The sequence below is a fragment of the Saccopteryx bilineata genome, chromosome 5 (genome assembly GCF_036850765.1).
Source record: "Saccopteryx bilineata isolate mSacBil1 chromosome 5, mSacBil1_pri_phased_curated, whole genome shotgun sequence".
Lineage (NCBI taxonomy): Eukaryota > Metazoa > Chordata > Mammalia > Chiroptera > Emballonuridae > Saccopteryx > Saccopteryx bilineata.
In genome coordinates, this window is record NC_089494.1 from 162,306,652 (window position 1) to 162,322,497 (window position 15,846).

At 39.4% G+C, this 15,846-nt stretch overlaps 1 protein-coding gene across 1 annotated transcript; it reads left to right on the forward strand.

Annotated features, from left to right (window-relative positions):
* Positions 1–1,627: 1,627 nt before the first annotated feature.
* LOC136338606 (aldo-keto reductase family 1 member C15-like) lies at positions 1,628–15,285 on the forward strand. The gene is made up of 9 exons (XM_066281151.1): positions 1,628–1,799; positions 5,371–5,538; positions 6,414–6,530; positions 7,796–7,873; positions 8,663–8,785; positions 10,306–10,415; positions 11,186–11,351; positions 13,197–13,279; positions 14,870–15,285. The coding sequence occupies exons 1-9, from the start codon at positions 1,713–1,715 to the stop codon at positions 14,910–14,912; spliced, it is 975 nt and encodes a 324-aa protein (XP_066137248.1). The 5' UTR covers positions 1,628–1,712; the 3' UTR covers positions 14,913–15,285.
* Positions 15,286–15,846: the final 561 nt, after the last annotated feature.

Genomic DNA, 15,846 nt, shown 5'->3' on the forward strand with positions numbered 1-15,846 from the left:
TTTTTGAACTACATTAATTGATGCTGTCACCATGTGAGGGCACACAAGAGTGATTACCCCTCCAGTGAGGTCATATAAGATGTAGGCAGGAGCACAGACCTTTAGGTTGAGTCAGAATTTATAAGGCTGATGGGAAGGAGGGGTGACTTGAGTAGGCTGTTTCAGGAGGAGGTGTAGATGAAAGAAAGCAGAACTACAGAAATTCATCCTGGATCTCAGGCTATTTTTTTCTTGTCAAAATGATTCAAAGAAATAAGATACAGAATCAGAGGGTGGAATGAGGTCTTGATACAGTGGAAAAAGATAACGAAACTAAGTGTTGGCGGTTGCTAGGAAATTTTCTTACATGTGTGCTTGGGACCAGGCATGGAAGTCTGTTCAGGAAGTTCTGAATAATATTTTTTTAATGGTATTGTTGACGAAATGAAGGGTGAGAAACAACTCAAGTCTCAAGATCTGGAAATAGCTCCAATGTCCATCAGTGGATGAGTGGATTAAAAAGCTGTGATACAATTACACCAGGGATAGTCAATTTTTTTTATAACTACAGCCCACTTTTATATCTCTGTTAGGAGTAAAATTTTCTAACCTCCCACAAATTCCATATTAATGGTAATTTATAAAATAGGGAAGTAAATTTACTTTATAAAATTTATAAAGCATAGTTACGGCAAGTTAAAACATATAATAATAATTACTTACTATACTTTATGTCGGATTTTCACTAAGTTTGGCAGAATAAGTCTTTATAAAACAACTTATTATAGTTAAATCTATGTTTTTATTTATACTTTGGTTACTGTGCTACTACCCACCATGAAAGCTGGAAAGCCTACTAGTGGGCAGTAGGGACCAGGTTGACTACTACTATATACACAATGGAATACTATAGGACCATGAAAACGGATATATTACCTTTTGCGACAACATGGATGGACCTTGAACCTATTATGCTAAGTAAAATAAGCCAGGCAGAGAAAGAAAAATATCATATGACCTCACTCATTTGAGGACTCCAATGAACAGTGTGAAGTGAGGAATGGAATAGAGGCAGAGGCAGGATCAATGGGACCAGAGGGAAAGCAGACAAAGAGAAAGGGGATGATAGGATGGAATCAGAGAAGGGAAAGAGATTGGTGAAATTATATACACATAACAACGTTATTGAGAGCAGAAAAGCAAATTCAGGAAGAAGGGAGAAGGGCACTGGAAGGAGGGGACAAGGGGGATGTTGAGGGGAACACGGGGGAGGGGGGATGTACTGGGGAGGACAGTGGAATCTATGTTAACACAAAAATTTAAAGTCAACAAAAGAAATAAAAATAACTAACCTAATGACTATTTTGCATCTTGTGAAGTAAGTCTGCTGTGATTATCATGGACAACTTGACATGGTTATTTACTTATTTCTTTTTTAACTTAGGAATCCAGGGAGAGTGATGCTGAACATGTTAGCTCCTGTAGTATGCATTATATTTCTGTACACTGTTCCTGGGAGCTGTGCGTGCTGTGCCTGCAGGGAGCTAGAAGAAGTACAAGGAAGTCTGTGTATCCTTTCCTTTCATTATGTAACCCTGGCCAGCTGCCATCTCAGCCCCGCCTTGCATATGATTCGTATGAATAAAAATTACTAAAGCCTCATCTTCTATTTCGGTTGCAGTCCAGAAAAGGAAGGAAAGACAGAGTCAGCTTCACCAGGACTGTAAACAGTGATGGACCTGAAACGTAGCCATTTTGTGAAACTGCATGACGGGCACTTCATGCCAGTGCTTGGACTTGGCACTATTGCTTCTGAAGGTGTAAGTCAAACCCAGGGGAACAGAGGGTTTAATGCAAACAGCCCTACAAGGGCCTAGTTCACAGTGTGTGATTTGGAAGGACTCATGTGGCTTCTATTTTACCATCTCTTATTTTGTTCTAAATGAAATGATGAGCCTGACCAGGCAGTGGCGCAGTGGATAGAGCACTGTACTGGGACACAGAGGACCTAGTTTCAAAACCCCAAGGTCTCTGGCTTGAGCACAGGATCATCCGGTTTGAGCAGGGGAGGGGGTCACTGGCTTGAGTGGGGGGTCACTGGCTTGAGTGGGGGGTCACTGGCTTGAGCATGGGATTTCTCACTCTGCTGTAGTCACCTAAGGAGCTGCAACGAAGAATTGATGCTTCTCATCTCTCTCCCTTTCTGCTTGTCTGTCCTTGTCTGTCTCTCTCTCTCTGTGTCTGTCAAAAAATAAGATAAATGGAATGATGAGCTGTTGACTCTGAGGAGTCAGACATGATAATTCTGCAAGTGTATTATCTCTATTATTACCAATATTACTGATACTTTTTGGTTACTTAATGTACATAGAATGATTACTATTTATTTCAAGTACTTTACATGCATTATTTTCTTCACTTCCTCAACAGCCAGCCAGGGTAAGTACCATAATTTGTCTTATTTCTCCCTTGTTGAGAATATAAGCTTGGATGGTCTCCTTGGACACATCTGCTTCTTGGTCAGTGTCATTCTGCTCTTTCTGAGAACTGATGGGCAGGGGGCCCAGGAGGAGAGGACAGCTAACATGATTGCTTCTGAGGGATTGCGGGGCTGGAAGTATTTGCCAGAGAATTTGTCATTAAAATCTCTATTGTATAAGAAGCCACTATTATTTCAAAGGTTAGACATTTATTTACTTATTTATTTATTTACTCACTTATTTTAACTTTTCTATTGATTTGAGAAAGAGAGGCAGAAGGGAGAGAGAGAGAGAGAGAGAGAGAGAGAGAGAGAGAGAGAAAGAGAGAATCATCAACTTGTGTTGCATGGTCGTTCCATTTAGTTGTTTAGTCATTGATTGCTTCTCGCATGTTCCCTGACCAAAGTTTGTACCTGCAGCCTCTGCTATAAAGGGTCTATGCTTTACCTAACACCTGGCCAGGCCCCCAGGTGTTAGGCATTTAGAAAGGAAACCTGAGGAGGCATAAGTTACAATGTAGACGGAATCGTGCTTCTCATCAGATTTACTATTCTCGCATCCCTATGGTTGACAGGAATACACTTAAAGTGTCAAACGCTGGTCATGGTTAGGGAGGGATAGCTTTGGGATTGCATAGGTGAGATTACTCTATAAGTGACAGAGACCATTCCATTCCATCTTGTAGAGCCATGACATAAAATATCAATAACTCATAGCTGTCAGACAGGGCCAGTTGATTTTCAATGACATAATTATCCATGTATCCACTGTTATAACTTAAGCACAAGTTATGTCTTATAATTGTTACAGTCAACTTTTAATACTGTTATTAAAGACAGAGAATAGAACAAAACATCTCATAACCCCCTCACAAGAATAAAAGTAACAGGTACATCTGCTTAGTACAGTACAAAGGTCGAAAGGTAAAAAGAAGCTTCTTTCACACTCTCATCAGATTTTTTTTCTAATTGCTACGCTCCTGACTCATCAACTATTTACTGTGAGTGTTGGCAGGAACAGGAAGCATGGTCCAGGGATCCTGCATGTGACTTCTTTTTTTTGGTCAGGTGTGTTTTCTGGGAAACCTGCAAACTCAGTGTCTCAGATTTAGTCAGTTAGGCATCTACCATTAGAAATTGAGGCAGGCTGTGTAAATGTCTGGCTGACGCTGTGTGTTGAGGTGAGAAGCAGCAGCCAGTTCTCTGGGCATCTCCTTCCGTGTCCACCCGCTCTTGCTTTAGGTTTTCCTGAATTTGGCTCAGGTGTCCTGTCCTCTCAGTCTTTTCACAGAAGTTCCCATGCTGACCAAGGGACAGCCTCATGTAACCCCGTATGTGTAATCAACATGTTGATTTTAGTGACCTCAGAAGCTAAAAAGATATTAAAGTTAATAAGTTAATAAACCAGTGTTTGGCTTGGTAGTCTGACAAGAACAATATTTTTAATTTCATGTGTATGACTGTCAATACAATCCAGGTAGAATATGTAATTATTAATTTCTAAATCAATTATTAACCAATTTCACAGTCAAGATTAAAGTTCTACTTGATATTAAAATTTATCCTAGCAGGAAGGGAGTTGGCACCGAAGTTATTTCTGCTTCTCTGGCATTTTGACAACTAGATAAAGACACTTGATGCAAGGTGAAAAGCTACCTAATAGTGCTTGATATCACATCTCTAAATGCCAGGGCAAGTGAAGATATTCAAGAGGAAGGGTGATGTGACCTGTGGTGATCTGGGTAGGCCTCAAGGAGGAGGTGAGCTGAGCTTAAGCAAGGCTGATGTCAGACACAGGCATTCTAATGAACGCTGGGTCCGGCTTCATTTAAATAGAAGAGGTATGCTTCTACTTCAGTGTGCTCACAAAAGGTCTGATGCTGATCAAGGGGCGGCCTCATGTAGCCTACTTCTCCCCTGACCACCACCCATAGTGAAACAGAAGGCACAGATTACTGAAGACAGAGGACAATAAATTGCCTGATGTAAATAATATGAACTTCAGGCAGAGGAGTTCTAATATTTTTCTGTGGAAAAAGGGGAATTAATTTAAAAGGTTGGACAACATTAAAAATATTCATAATCTTGTCATTAAATAATCTGTCTATATATGTATACAATAACAACAACAAACCAAGACTAGCTCCAGTTGGGTCTGTGCCAGCCATCCTAGATCCCAGTCATGCTCTGTTGGCCTAAGCTGCTTGTCTAATGGGATAATCACTACCAGGTCTGAGCACCCGGTTACCACGCCTGGTGTTAAATGTTAACATTGTTCTTCACAGTTATTGCCAGTCATGGAAGCACCAAGAGCTGCCCTAGTGACTTTCCTGAACTCTAGACATGCTCCTCCCTACCACCATTTATTAGGGGCCACTCTTCTTCTGAAAAGCAGGATTAATGACCAATGGTCATATTGTCATACTTTTTCAAACACAGATTCTTCTGGCACATGATCTCTGAAGGACTGGGAGAAGCCATGGCGTTGCTTTACTCACAATCTTTCCTGTGTCACCTGAATAAGGGTTTTTCCACTTGAACCAGGTCCCTTAATCTGGGAGATCCTAAAATTGAGCAAATAGACATCATAAATCCCCCAAGTGGAAAACTGAAAGTGAGGATGAGAGATTGTCCTGGGTGCTATTCTATTCTTGGGCCTCTTGTACAAATCTGTATTGAATGGTTTGGTTGTCCAGGTTGCATGGAGAAACCATTTTCAATAATTCATTTTACATTAGAGGTTATACTGCAGTTTAATTCATTCCCCAGAGTATAGGTTTGTTACCAAGTCTTGCCCCATCAAACAAGGAACAAGATACATGTAGAAACAGTAGGTGAACATGTTTTAAGGAAATAAATTGCTTCTCTTTGAGTCAGGCCAACTGCCAACCCTCCTTATCCATATGTTACAGGTTCCTAAGAGCAAGGTTACTGAGGCCACCAAAGTGGCAATTGATGTAGGTTTCCGTCACATCGACGCAGCATACGTCTATGAAAATGAAGAGGAGGTCGGCAAGGCTATCCGAGAGAAGATTGCGGATGGCACAGTGAAGAGAGAGGACATATTCTACACCACCAAGGTGCTGTGGGCAGAGTGACAAGAAGTCATTGTCAGAGCAGATGCGTTAATTTGAAAAAAAAAAAAAAAACTTTGGCCTCAATTTAAATTATTTATTTACCTCGAAACAGTGTAAAAGTCTAATATGTAAAAAAAGAAAGCAGAAAATCATCTCTCTGCCCTGGTATGTGTTAAGGGTGGGATATGATTGCTCAGTCTTTCTAAACACAGGCCAAAATTCACCTGTAACTCATGCACGAATAAAGATACTTACCTTTCTTCCCTACTGTGGGAATTGACCAAGCTACTGTAGAGTGGTCCACGCCTTTCATTCTCCAGAAAATTCTCTCAGGACATATATTAGTGAGGTTGACATATTATCCAAGAAAGGAGCCAGACTAAGAAATACTGTTCTCAAAGCAGCACTGATTTACCAAAGTTTGTAACAATTTCCTTCAGTGGGAAACCCTGCTTCCAACATAAAGATTGCTGAATGGTCCTGTGTGTGTCTACGTCACTGATGACTCGTTTCCAGAATGTGGACTTTTCAGCAACCCTGTTTCCAGGCATTTATTATATAGGGAAGTAGATTCTATTTTCCCTTGCCTGACATTCCTTGACTCTCATTTTGGACATGAGTTTGATAATCTAATCCCTGAAAGTGTTAGGTTGCTATTCCCAGCCCAGTTAAGTTTTCTTCAGAGTATTCTTACATTCACTCAAATGAAACTCAGTGTTATCATTTATAATAAGAACCTCATTTATACTTAGTAACATAAAGTAACCCCAGAACTTATTTTTAGATTACCACTGTCTCTTAACTATGATGTTAATTTTGTTTTCCAATTGTGTGAATCATAAGCCATTTTGTTTGTTTGTTTCTTTTGGTTACTGTAGCTTTGGACTACTTTCTTTCGACCAGAATTGGTTCGACAGGCCCTGGAAAGATCACTGAAGAAACTTCAACTGGACTATGTAGATCTCTTCATAATTCATGTGCCAATAGCTATGAAGGTCAGCTTTTTTTATCTTTTTTTTTTTTTTTTTTTTTTGCTGAGACAGGGAGAGAGTCAGAGAGAGGGATAGGTAGGGACAGACAGGAATGGAGAAAGATGAGAAGCATCAATCATTAGCTTTTTGTTGCAACACCTTAGTTGTTCATTGATTGCTTTCTCATATGTGCCTTGACTGTGGGGCTACAACAGACCGAATAACTCCTTGCTCAAGCTAGTGAACTTGGGTCCAAGCTGGTGAGCTTTGCTCAAACCATATGAGCTCACAGTCAGCTGGCGACCTAGAGGTTTCAAACTTGGGTCCTCCACATCCCCATTTGATACTCTATTCACTGCACAACCGCCTCTTCAGGCTGAAGGTCAGCTTTTGATTTCCTTGTTATGCTGTTATGCTCAAGAATATTCATCACTGCTGTTGCACATTTATTATCTCACTACACTTAGATATTGGGAGATCTTCCTGAGAGAGGTAGATGTGAGTGTATTGGATAGAACTGCTAAAAGATTTACGACTCTCCTTGACAGTTGTGTCACCTCACTATCAAGACATTTTATTCTTATTCTATACTCTTCAGAAAGATGGAAATTCATTGTCTTACTGCCTCCACTCAAAGAATTGAGAACACTGCCCTTATGTCTAGGTCATGTGCTTCTGTCTCTAGGCCCTTTGTGATGAGTGTCCTCAAGAAACTTGAGTTACAAAAGATATTGAGACACAATGGGCATTCCATACGTCTTTAAGGAGAGGGTCTCTTGTATATGATTCTTCCATTTAGTCAAAAGGGAAGCACTTTTGAGTGGACCATATTGCACAACTGGGCTCCTCTGGGCATTGCTGGTCCAGCCTCCCATCACAGTGAACATTTGCTGAGCACATCTGGTATTCTCACTGTCTGGATGTGTTACAAATTGGAACTAAAACACATTCTTACTAGTAAGGGAAAGTCCCATCATGCAAACCAGCCTGTCCTTGTGAAACAAAATCAATCCTGACTCTAGGAGAACTCATTCTTAGTGAAGTTTTATTTTTTGTGGGTAAAAAAAGTAGATGTGGTTGGGGACAAGGTATTTTGCTATAATCTTTCAGGTGATTCTGATCTTCCTTTCTCCCACTGTCTTCTCTTACACATCTCTCTCATTCTCTCTCTATTTAGTTATAACAGCCTCTTGAAGTTTGGTGCCTAGGTGTCGAGCTACTTAGGCACCAGGAAGACCATTCTTTCAAAATATCCTTCTTCTTCATTCTCTCTCTGTTTTTTATTATAGCCTGGAGAGGGGCTTTTTCCAAAGGATGCCAGTGGGAACTTTATTTTAGAGACTGTGGACCTGCGTGACACGTGGGAGGTAAGTTCTGCTACTGCCACCCAAAGGCACTGTGACAAGGTGGACATCAGTGCACAGGTGTCAACAAAATGGGTTGTGGCCCTATCTGCTGTCTTTCCACAGACAAGTCACTGAATGCCTTTGTACCTGTGCTCTCTTCTGTAAACCAGGGAGTGGAAAGGGGTAAGAGCTAAGGTCTATTTTTAATGTAAACTTCTGTGGCTCTTAGAAGAGGTTTCCTTGCCCCACAGATCAGGTTGAGTCTATAATCCCTGAAAAAGCATCATCAGAAGCAAACTCTAGAGAAATTAATTAGAGCTCAATTCCAAGACAAACAAACCAAGAGAGGGAAGCTGCTGTCCGCTTAGCAAGAGGAGAGTGAAGCCTGCCCTTCTACACCCTATCCTAGTCACTTGTTTCACCATTCAAAGAAAGACTAAGCAGAAAAACCTCTGATCAGTGAAAAAGAGTTTCTCTTTGCCCTTTCCTATGACACCATTTGTTAGGGAACTATTAAGTGCCTAACAGCAAAATATGCACCATGGATGTGGGCAGGCAGCTGAGTGGAATTTAAAATTATCTTAATGCCTATTTATTGCCCTGGGTGTGCATGTCACAGATTCAAGGACATGAGCTATGTGTACATAGCAATTAAGTACTGTAGGAAATAATATATTCAAGTGATAAAACTGTTTGGCTCAACCAAATTGTTATGTACGTTAAGACAGATTTCCAGTTTTGAAAAGTTCACTGTCAAATGGAAAAACTAAACTGCACTAAAGGTTTGTCGCACATGTCCTTTCTCCCCAGGCCCTGGAGAAGTGTAAGGATGCAGGTTTAACCAAGTCCATCGGGGTGTCCAATTTTAATCGCAAGCTGCTGGAGATGATCCTGAACAAGCCAGGGCTCAAGTACAAGCCCGTCTGCAACCAAGTGAGCCTGTGCCCATGGAAACTTCTTTGCTTTCTGCTCTTCACATTCTCTTTCTTGATGTCAGCTGCATAGATGATTGTTCCTTTATTGCAATAGGAAATTTCAGAGAAGGAACAGGTTGAGTGGAGTGGAAAGATTCTGCCTTCCATCATTCAGAGATGGGTTTGAGCTTCCCAGGAGATACTGAGGTGGAGAAGACAAGTTGGTGGGTAGTAGTGTTGGTCTGAAGCTCAGACAGGCAGTCGGTGCTAGAGGTACATGTTTGGGAGTCCTTGCTTTATGAGTGGCAATTAAAGTAAATTAAAAATTAAGTTTTCAATTAAAATTGAAATGGATTCTCTTTCCTAGGGAAGTTCATAGAATGAATGGGAAGGGGTTGGAAAGTCAACATTTAAGGATCTGGTAAGGGGGTTGAGTACAAGTTGGCAGACAGGGAGGAAGAAAATGAGGAGCATGTGGTGTCAGGAAAGCCAAAGAAGATACTTGAAAAGGTGTGTGAGAGCCATGGGTGAATCCTGCTCGGAGTAGCCAATCAACCTAGGGATGAGTGTGTGTGGGATTTTATGAGGTGGAGTTTCTGGGAAACCTCTCAGGAGCAGGTTCAGAATGGTAAGGGGGAAGGCTAGGTAAAAGCAAAGCAGTGCAAAGTGAGGAAGTAGATAAATCATAATTTAAAGAAATATGTATTTTTTAAATAACAATGCTGCCAATGCTGAAGCATAATGATGTACACTTATATATCCCTTTTGTAAAACTGTTTGAAAATTATGCAAGAAACCATTCAAATATTTATACTCTTTATCTTAGTTATTTACTTTTAGGAATCTATTTGTAGAAAATAACTCATAATATGTTCAAATATATTCCTCACTCCTTCCTCCTCTCTCTCTCTTTCTCTCAATTCATTTGGGAGAGAAACTAGACATTTTTTCTTTTAAGCTTTTCTACACAGTTGGCTTCATTATGGATCCCTGGGATACAATTGAACACATTATTGTCTTGTTTTTCTTGTAAATTGGAATTAAAACTAAAGACTTGGGGATCACATATATGTAATTGTGAATTCATCAATTTCAACAAATGAAGTTACTTTCTTTTGATGATCAAATTATCACCATTATAATCAGAAGATGCCTCTTCAGATGACATCCCTCAGTGTCCTTCCTGTCTTCTGAGTTTTCTAAAATGTAAAATGTTTCAGCTCAATTTGCAGCTTTTTTGCCCAGTACTGAAATCAGGCAGTTTTGTAAAGAATCTTGTATTTTTATGTAGAAAAGCACATGTATAGATCACAACGTGTGTATAATAGTCTTTAATTATTATAAGCACTAACAAAAATTAACAAGAATATTGTTTTATCACTTCTGAAAACCAATAACATTTGAAGGTATTTCAAAAGGTGCTTGAAAAAATGACCAATCTAGAAAATATGGTGCATATATTGTATATTTTTTCAAAGCCTTTCCAAATTTACATGGGGTTCATGTATTCTGATACCTCCTTGTCTTGCCAATTCACAGGTGGAATGTCACCCATACCTCAACCAGAGCAAACTCCTGGAATTCTGCAAGTCGAAGGACATTGTTCTTGTTGCCTACAGTGCCCTGGGGACCCAAAGAGACCCAAAGTGGTAATGAGAATATCAGAGTTGACCTATGTCAGCATCTCTATTGGTGATGAAACAGTTTTTTTAAATTAGGTTTTAACATTTTTTAAGTGTATGCTTGAGAGAGAGACAGAGACACAGACAAGAAGGAAAAGAGATGAGAAGCATCATCTTGTAGTTGTTCATTGATTGTTTCTCATGTATGCCTTCAATGGGGTGGGGTTGCCGGAGTGTCTCTAGCTAAACCAGTGACCTCTTACTCATGCCAGTGACCTTGGGCTCAAGCCACCAACCTTTAAGCTCAGTCCAGAGACCATGGGATTGTATCAATGATCTCATGCTCAAGCCTGTGAGCCTATTTTCAAGCTGGTGACCTGGGAGTTTCCAACCTGGGACCTCAGCGTCCCAAGTCTAAGCTCCATCCATTGTTCCACCACTGGTCAGGCACCTTTTAACATTTTATTATAGAAAACTTCAAACATAAATAAAGCAAACACAATAGTGTAGCAAGTGCCCTCACTGAACTTCCAGTCATCGATGTTCTTTCATTCTTGTTTCACGCATGCATCCATCAACTTCAAATTCCACCCAAAAATATTTTTAAAAGTGATTTTATGATAAAATTTATACAGATTTTTCATGCATAAATCTTAGTTGTACATGTTGACAAGTGGATATATTGCATAACAAATGTTTCTCTTCAATTGTCTGGGAAATTGGGGACACAGGGACAGCACACTCTCCATTTCTAGTTCTACATCCTTCAAATCTCCATTTTTTGATCTTGTTCACAGGGTGGACAAGGATAGCCCTGTTCTCTTGGAGGACCCAACCTTGAATGCCATTGCCAAGAAACACAATAGAAGTGCAGGTCAGGTGGCCCTGCGCTACCAAGTGCAGCGGGGAGTGGTGGTTCTGGCCAAGAGCTTCAATGAGAAGAGAATCAAAGAGAACTTCCAGGTACAGGCTAGATACTGTCTCTCCAGATTGAGGAATGGGTGCTGTACTGGGGGCCATGTCTCTCACCTTTCAGCATGTACCCATGTTCATTTATTCCCATACATTGCTCCCTGTGCTGTGGGGCAGCTTGGAAGAGTGGTAGAGAGAGCACTGGCCTCACAGTCCTAGATTTTATGGCCTCTAAGCCTGGCTTTGTAGCATCCTGGTTTTGTGACAATGAGTATATTTTATCTTTGTTTTTTCATCAATTTTAGATGTCTTAACATGCAGAAAAGAACTTTTTAAACCCTGGTTTTTTTCCTTCTTCTTCTTTACAAAATAAATCCCTATTTGTATTTCAGTATCAAACCTGAATAAGATTAGCTGCTTTGCTGAAACACTGTGAACGAGCAGAATTGTGGTTCACCATTGTACTTGGCATGGCTGTGTTAGGGAGTTTTCTCCTTATTAAACTAAACTTGTTTCTATGTCAGTATGCTCTCTAGACAGTGAGATCCTGAATGCTGTTACTTCATCTGGGTCATCTTTTACCATCTTTGCCCTAGCAAACTCCTGACAGGTAGGAAGCTACATATAAGTTTATAAACTGACAAATGAATGAATAAAAATTTCCACTAAATTCTCCCTCATGTGTCATCTAGTCCCTTAGATCAATCAGTGATCTTCACTTATTTTGTTGTGAACCTCATGAGAAACTATGTGAACTCTATCCCATTTTGAAATAACACCTAACAGTTTCATCATGAGTGTAATATTTGCAAGAGATAACATTTAAAGCATATTATTTATCATGTGTATACTCGAAAATCTTGAAGCTGTAGGTTTTGTTCATTCAATTTATAGAAATATCTAATAGTCAAATCTAAAACTCATTGTTAAACTAATCAGAAAAATCCCTTTTTATATTATTTTATTATTATTTTTAGTTCAACTCAACACATTAATATATATCTCCATGACAACCAAGTTACTTCTGGAGTATATTTTTAAGATGAATAAAAGATGGAGCAACAAATGCTAGATAGATAATTAGATAGATATAGATAGATAGAGCATTGAGTTTTCTATGAAATTGTACCCGGGATGAAGTAATGTGCTTCCTGCTTTAATATTTCTTTTATTTCTTTTATCAAAGATCAGTCTGCTTTGCTATTATTGACTTTCTATTAGGGGAGAGTAAATTTGTATCATCAAATTAAAATGAATTGGACTTAAGTAAGAGAGACTTTATTCAAAAGGGAGAACGCCCTGAATGTTGAATCTATAAATATCTCATAGACCAATCATAAAGATTTTTTCATAGGGGAGTAAACATGATAGGGAAAGGAATGAGCAGGCATGTGGTTGAATAATTGATCAGTGAATGCTTTTCTAGGGGTCAGCAGTTTCTTGGAGAGGTCTTCACAGGGGGTTGCTTTTCCTTCAAAACTTGCTTAATAAGTTCCAGACCACATCAAATTTTAGGGGGTATTTGGGGGACGGGGAAACCAGACTCAAGTTTGGTCCAATCAGAAGGTATTTTGTTCAGATTGTCTAACTATGTGTTTAGAAAAAATAAAAAGGGTTTCTTTTTCTTTTTCTGTTTCAAGCAATTCTCCTAGAAAGATTTGGGATCGATGTGTTACATAAGTCTTTCTTTTGTGAAGTGGAGCCGAGAAGGAGAGGGAATGGGAAAGGAGGAGTGGAGAACCCAGGAGGAGAGTTCTCAGGCCGGTACACCCGGAAGTGATGACAGGGACGCTTCCCTGTGCCCTCCTGTCTCTGTCCAGCCAGAAAGTGCTCAGTTCCCAGGTGGAGGCTAGCTGCCTTGGGGAGAGTTTAATGTGACTCTTTCTTTCCTTTCAGGTTTTTGACTTTGAATTGACTCCAGAAGACATGAAAGCAATTGACGGCCTCAACAAAAATTACCGATATTTTAAATTTGCATTGTAAGTGATTTTTAGGTTGTTTTCCCAGACTGTTTTCTGTAGCAGGCAGATTAGCAGGGTTACTCGGCTTCTTTAAATCAGGGATACAGGCCTAATTTCTGGTGTAGAAAAACAAGAGCTTTCAGAGACATGAGACCAGAAGTTTATTCCAGGATTAGTTTCTGACCTAACAGAAAAGTGAGTGGGGCCCAGGACAGACCATTGGTAAATGGCCAAAGTTTGCACCATAGTGAATTTTTTATTTTTATGCCTTCAATTCAGTGACTGATATGCCTTCACCCAGCTGTGACTTACCCATTTGACACAGAAGTCACAGTACCTATGGCCCACAGTACTTTCTCAGGTGCTAATCTAAAAATAAAAGCCCATTCAAAGTAAGAAACAACAATCATTTATTGAGATAATTAAGAGTAGCTATTTGGGAATCATAAATATAGGCAGAAGCCCAAATAACATTCGGAATGAGAGACAAAGGCAATGGGTGTTTATGAGGAAGGGGAACAATAATTACATCCAGAGAAGGAAGGAATTGATGTTAATTGTAAACAATGGTTTTAATTTTCAGTCTAGTAGTCATCAGCCCACTACTCATAATAACTACTTTGTTCTTGTCCTTGAAAACAGTTTGTGGGGATCCAATGTTGCATAGGACTAGCCCCAAGGACATTTAGCCCTTTATAACATTCCAGAACTTAGAGGCTAGACATGCAAGGCTCATTTTAAGGTGGCTCCATTTATATTGTTTTAATAGCAGTCTATGAAAATGTTTCATCTCTAATTCTCTTTAAAATCAGGAAAAAAAACACATGGTTATATTGTTAATGACCATGTAATAATGAATCCAGCCTAAACTCTATTCATTTGTGTCTTAACACAACTGTAAAATGTAACATTAATATTTTTTATGGAGGAGGGGCCCATGAAGGTAAGTGTGGGAAAGTCATAATGTGGACCCGCTTCCACCTTCTCCTGGAGAGGCCAGTGGCTTTTTTCCTTAACTGCACATTCCTTTCCCACTTCTCCATCCCGTCTTCCAAATGTATCTCTCCACTGGCCTTTTATCCTTATCAGAAACTCCATTTTCTCAGTTATATAATTTGACCAAACTGAAGTATAATTGGATCTTGAAATTAATTGACCCTAGTGCTCCAGAAGCGTATACCAACTTAATTTCTGAAAGCAGTAATTACATTGGCAGGTATGTTCATGTAGGCACACATCTCATCTCCTCAAGAGAGTAGAAGTTCTTTAAAGGAGGGAGCCTGAGTTATTAAATGAATTTGTTAAAAAGAGCCACAGAATCTTTACTATTAGCATTCTGATGATCCAGGGACAAAAGTGACACATGGGCCAAAATAATTATCACATTTTAGCTGTAGCACTTACATCCTGTGACTAACTGTGATCTACTGCACACGAGTGTGGGAATTGAGCACATACACCAGGAGCTGCATTCTGCATGTAGAGGTGGAAGGACGGGTATGGTTAGAACGTGAAGAGTTTTTGGCCCATCCTGACTGCATCCACAGAAACCCTCCTTTGACAGCCTGGGACCGAGTTAGCAAATGAATATCTCCCTTTCTCTTTCAGTGCTGCTGATCACCCTTATTACCCATTTTCTGAAGAATATTGACTGTCAGCTATCCACCATGAGTCCCACCAGCATCTCTTGCTTCTAAGGGTGTGGAGAGGATTCCTGCACTTGGTGGAAGTGATTAAAAGCAGTTCTGTAGTTCCAGGCACCATGCCATTTTTCTTTTAAAATTTTTTTTTAAATGTTGTAATAAATACTTTCAAATAAAGATGGTTGTTTTCCTGATAATTAAAATATATAAAATATAAATATTACAAAAATTTGGACAATGAAATGTAAAGGAGAGAGAATAAATATAACCTATACTTAGCCTATTTAAACATTCTGAAACTTTGGGTGCATTTTCCTTTATGATTTTTCTATACAAATTGTGTTTGTGTATCTTTAAATAAAAAATTGAAATAATCTTCAACCTTTAGGTTCTATACATTTTTTAATACTTAGCATAAATATTTTTTCAAACAATCAAATATTATTTTAAAATTTCAGTATTATATTTTAGTGTTGTAAAGCAGTGCATCTTATTAATTTATTCACTTTAAGAATCATTTGCCTTGGCCCGGGCGCTGGGGATGGCTCCTTGGTCTCTGCCCCAGGCGCTACAGTGGCTCTGGTCGCAAGAGAGCAACCCCCCTGAAGGGGCAGAGCATCATCCCCTGGTGGGCAGAGCGTCACCCCCTGGTGGGTGTGCCGGGTGGATCCCGGTCGAGCACATGCGGGAGTCTGTCTGACTGTCTCTCCCCGCTTCCAGCTTCAGAAAAATACAAAAAAAAAAAAAAAAAAATCATCTGCCTACATTTTGTCAATGTTATTATCTTGCACATTTTGCTATTTGTTTATTTATCATTCAACATATCTTCAATGAAAGTTCTTTATGTGCCAGACATTGTTTTATCAATAAGTAAAATAGAAAGAATTAAATTTTTTATAGATAAATTTTTATTAATGTTAATGGGGTGATATCAATAAATCA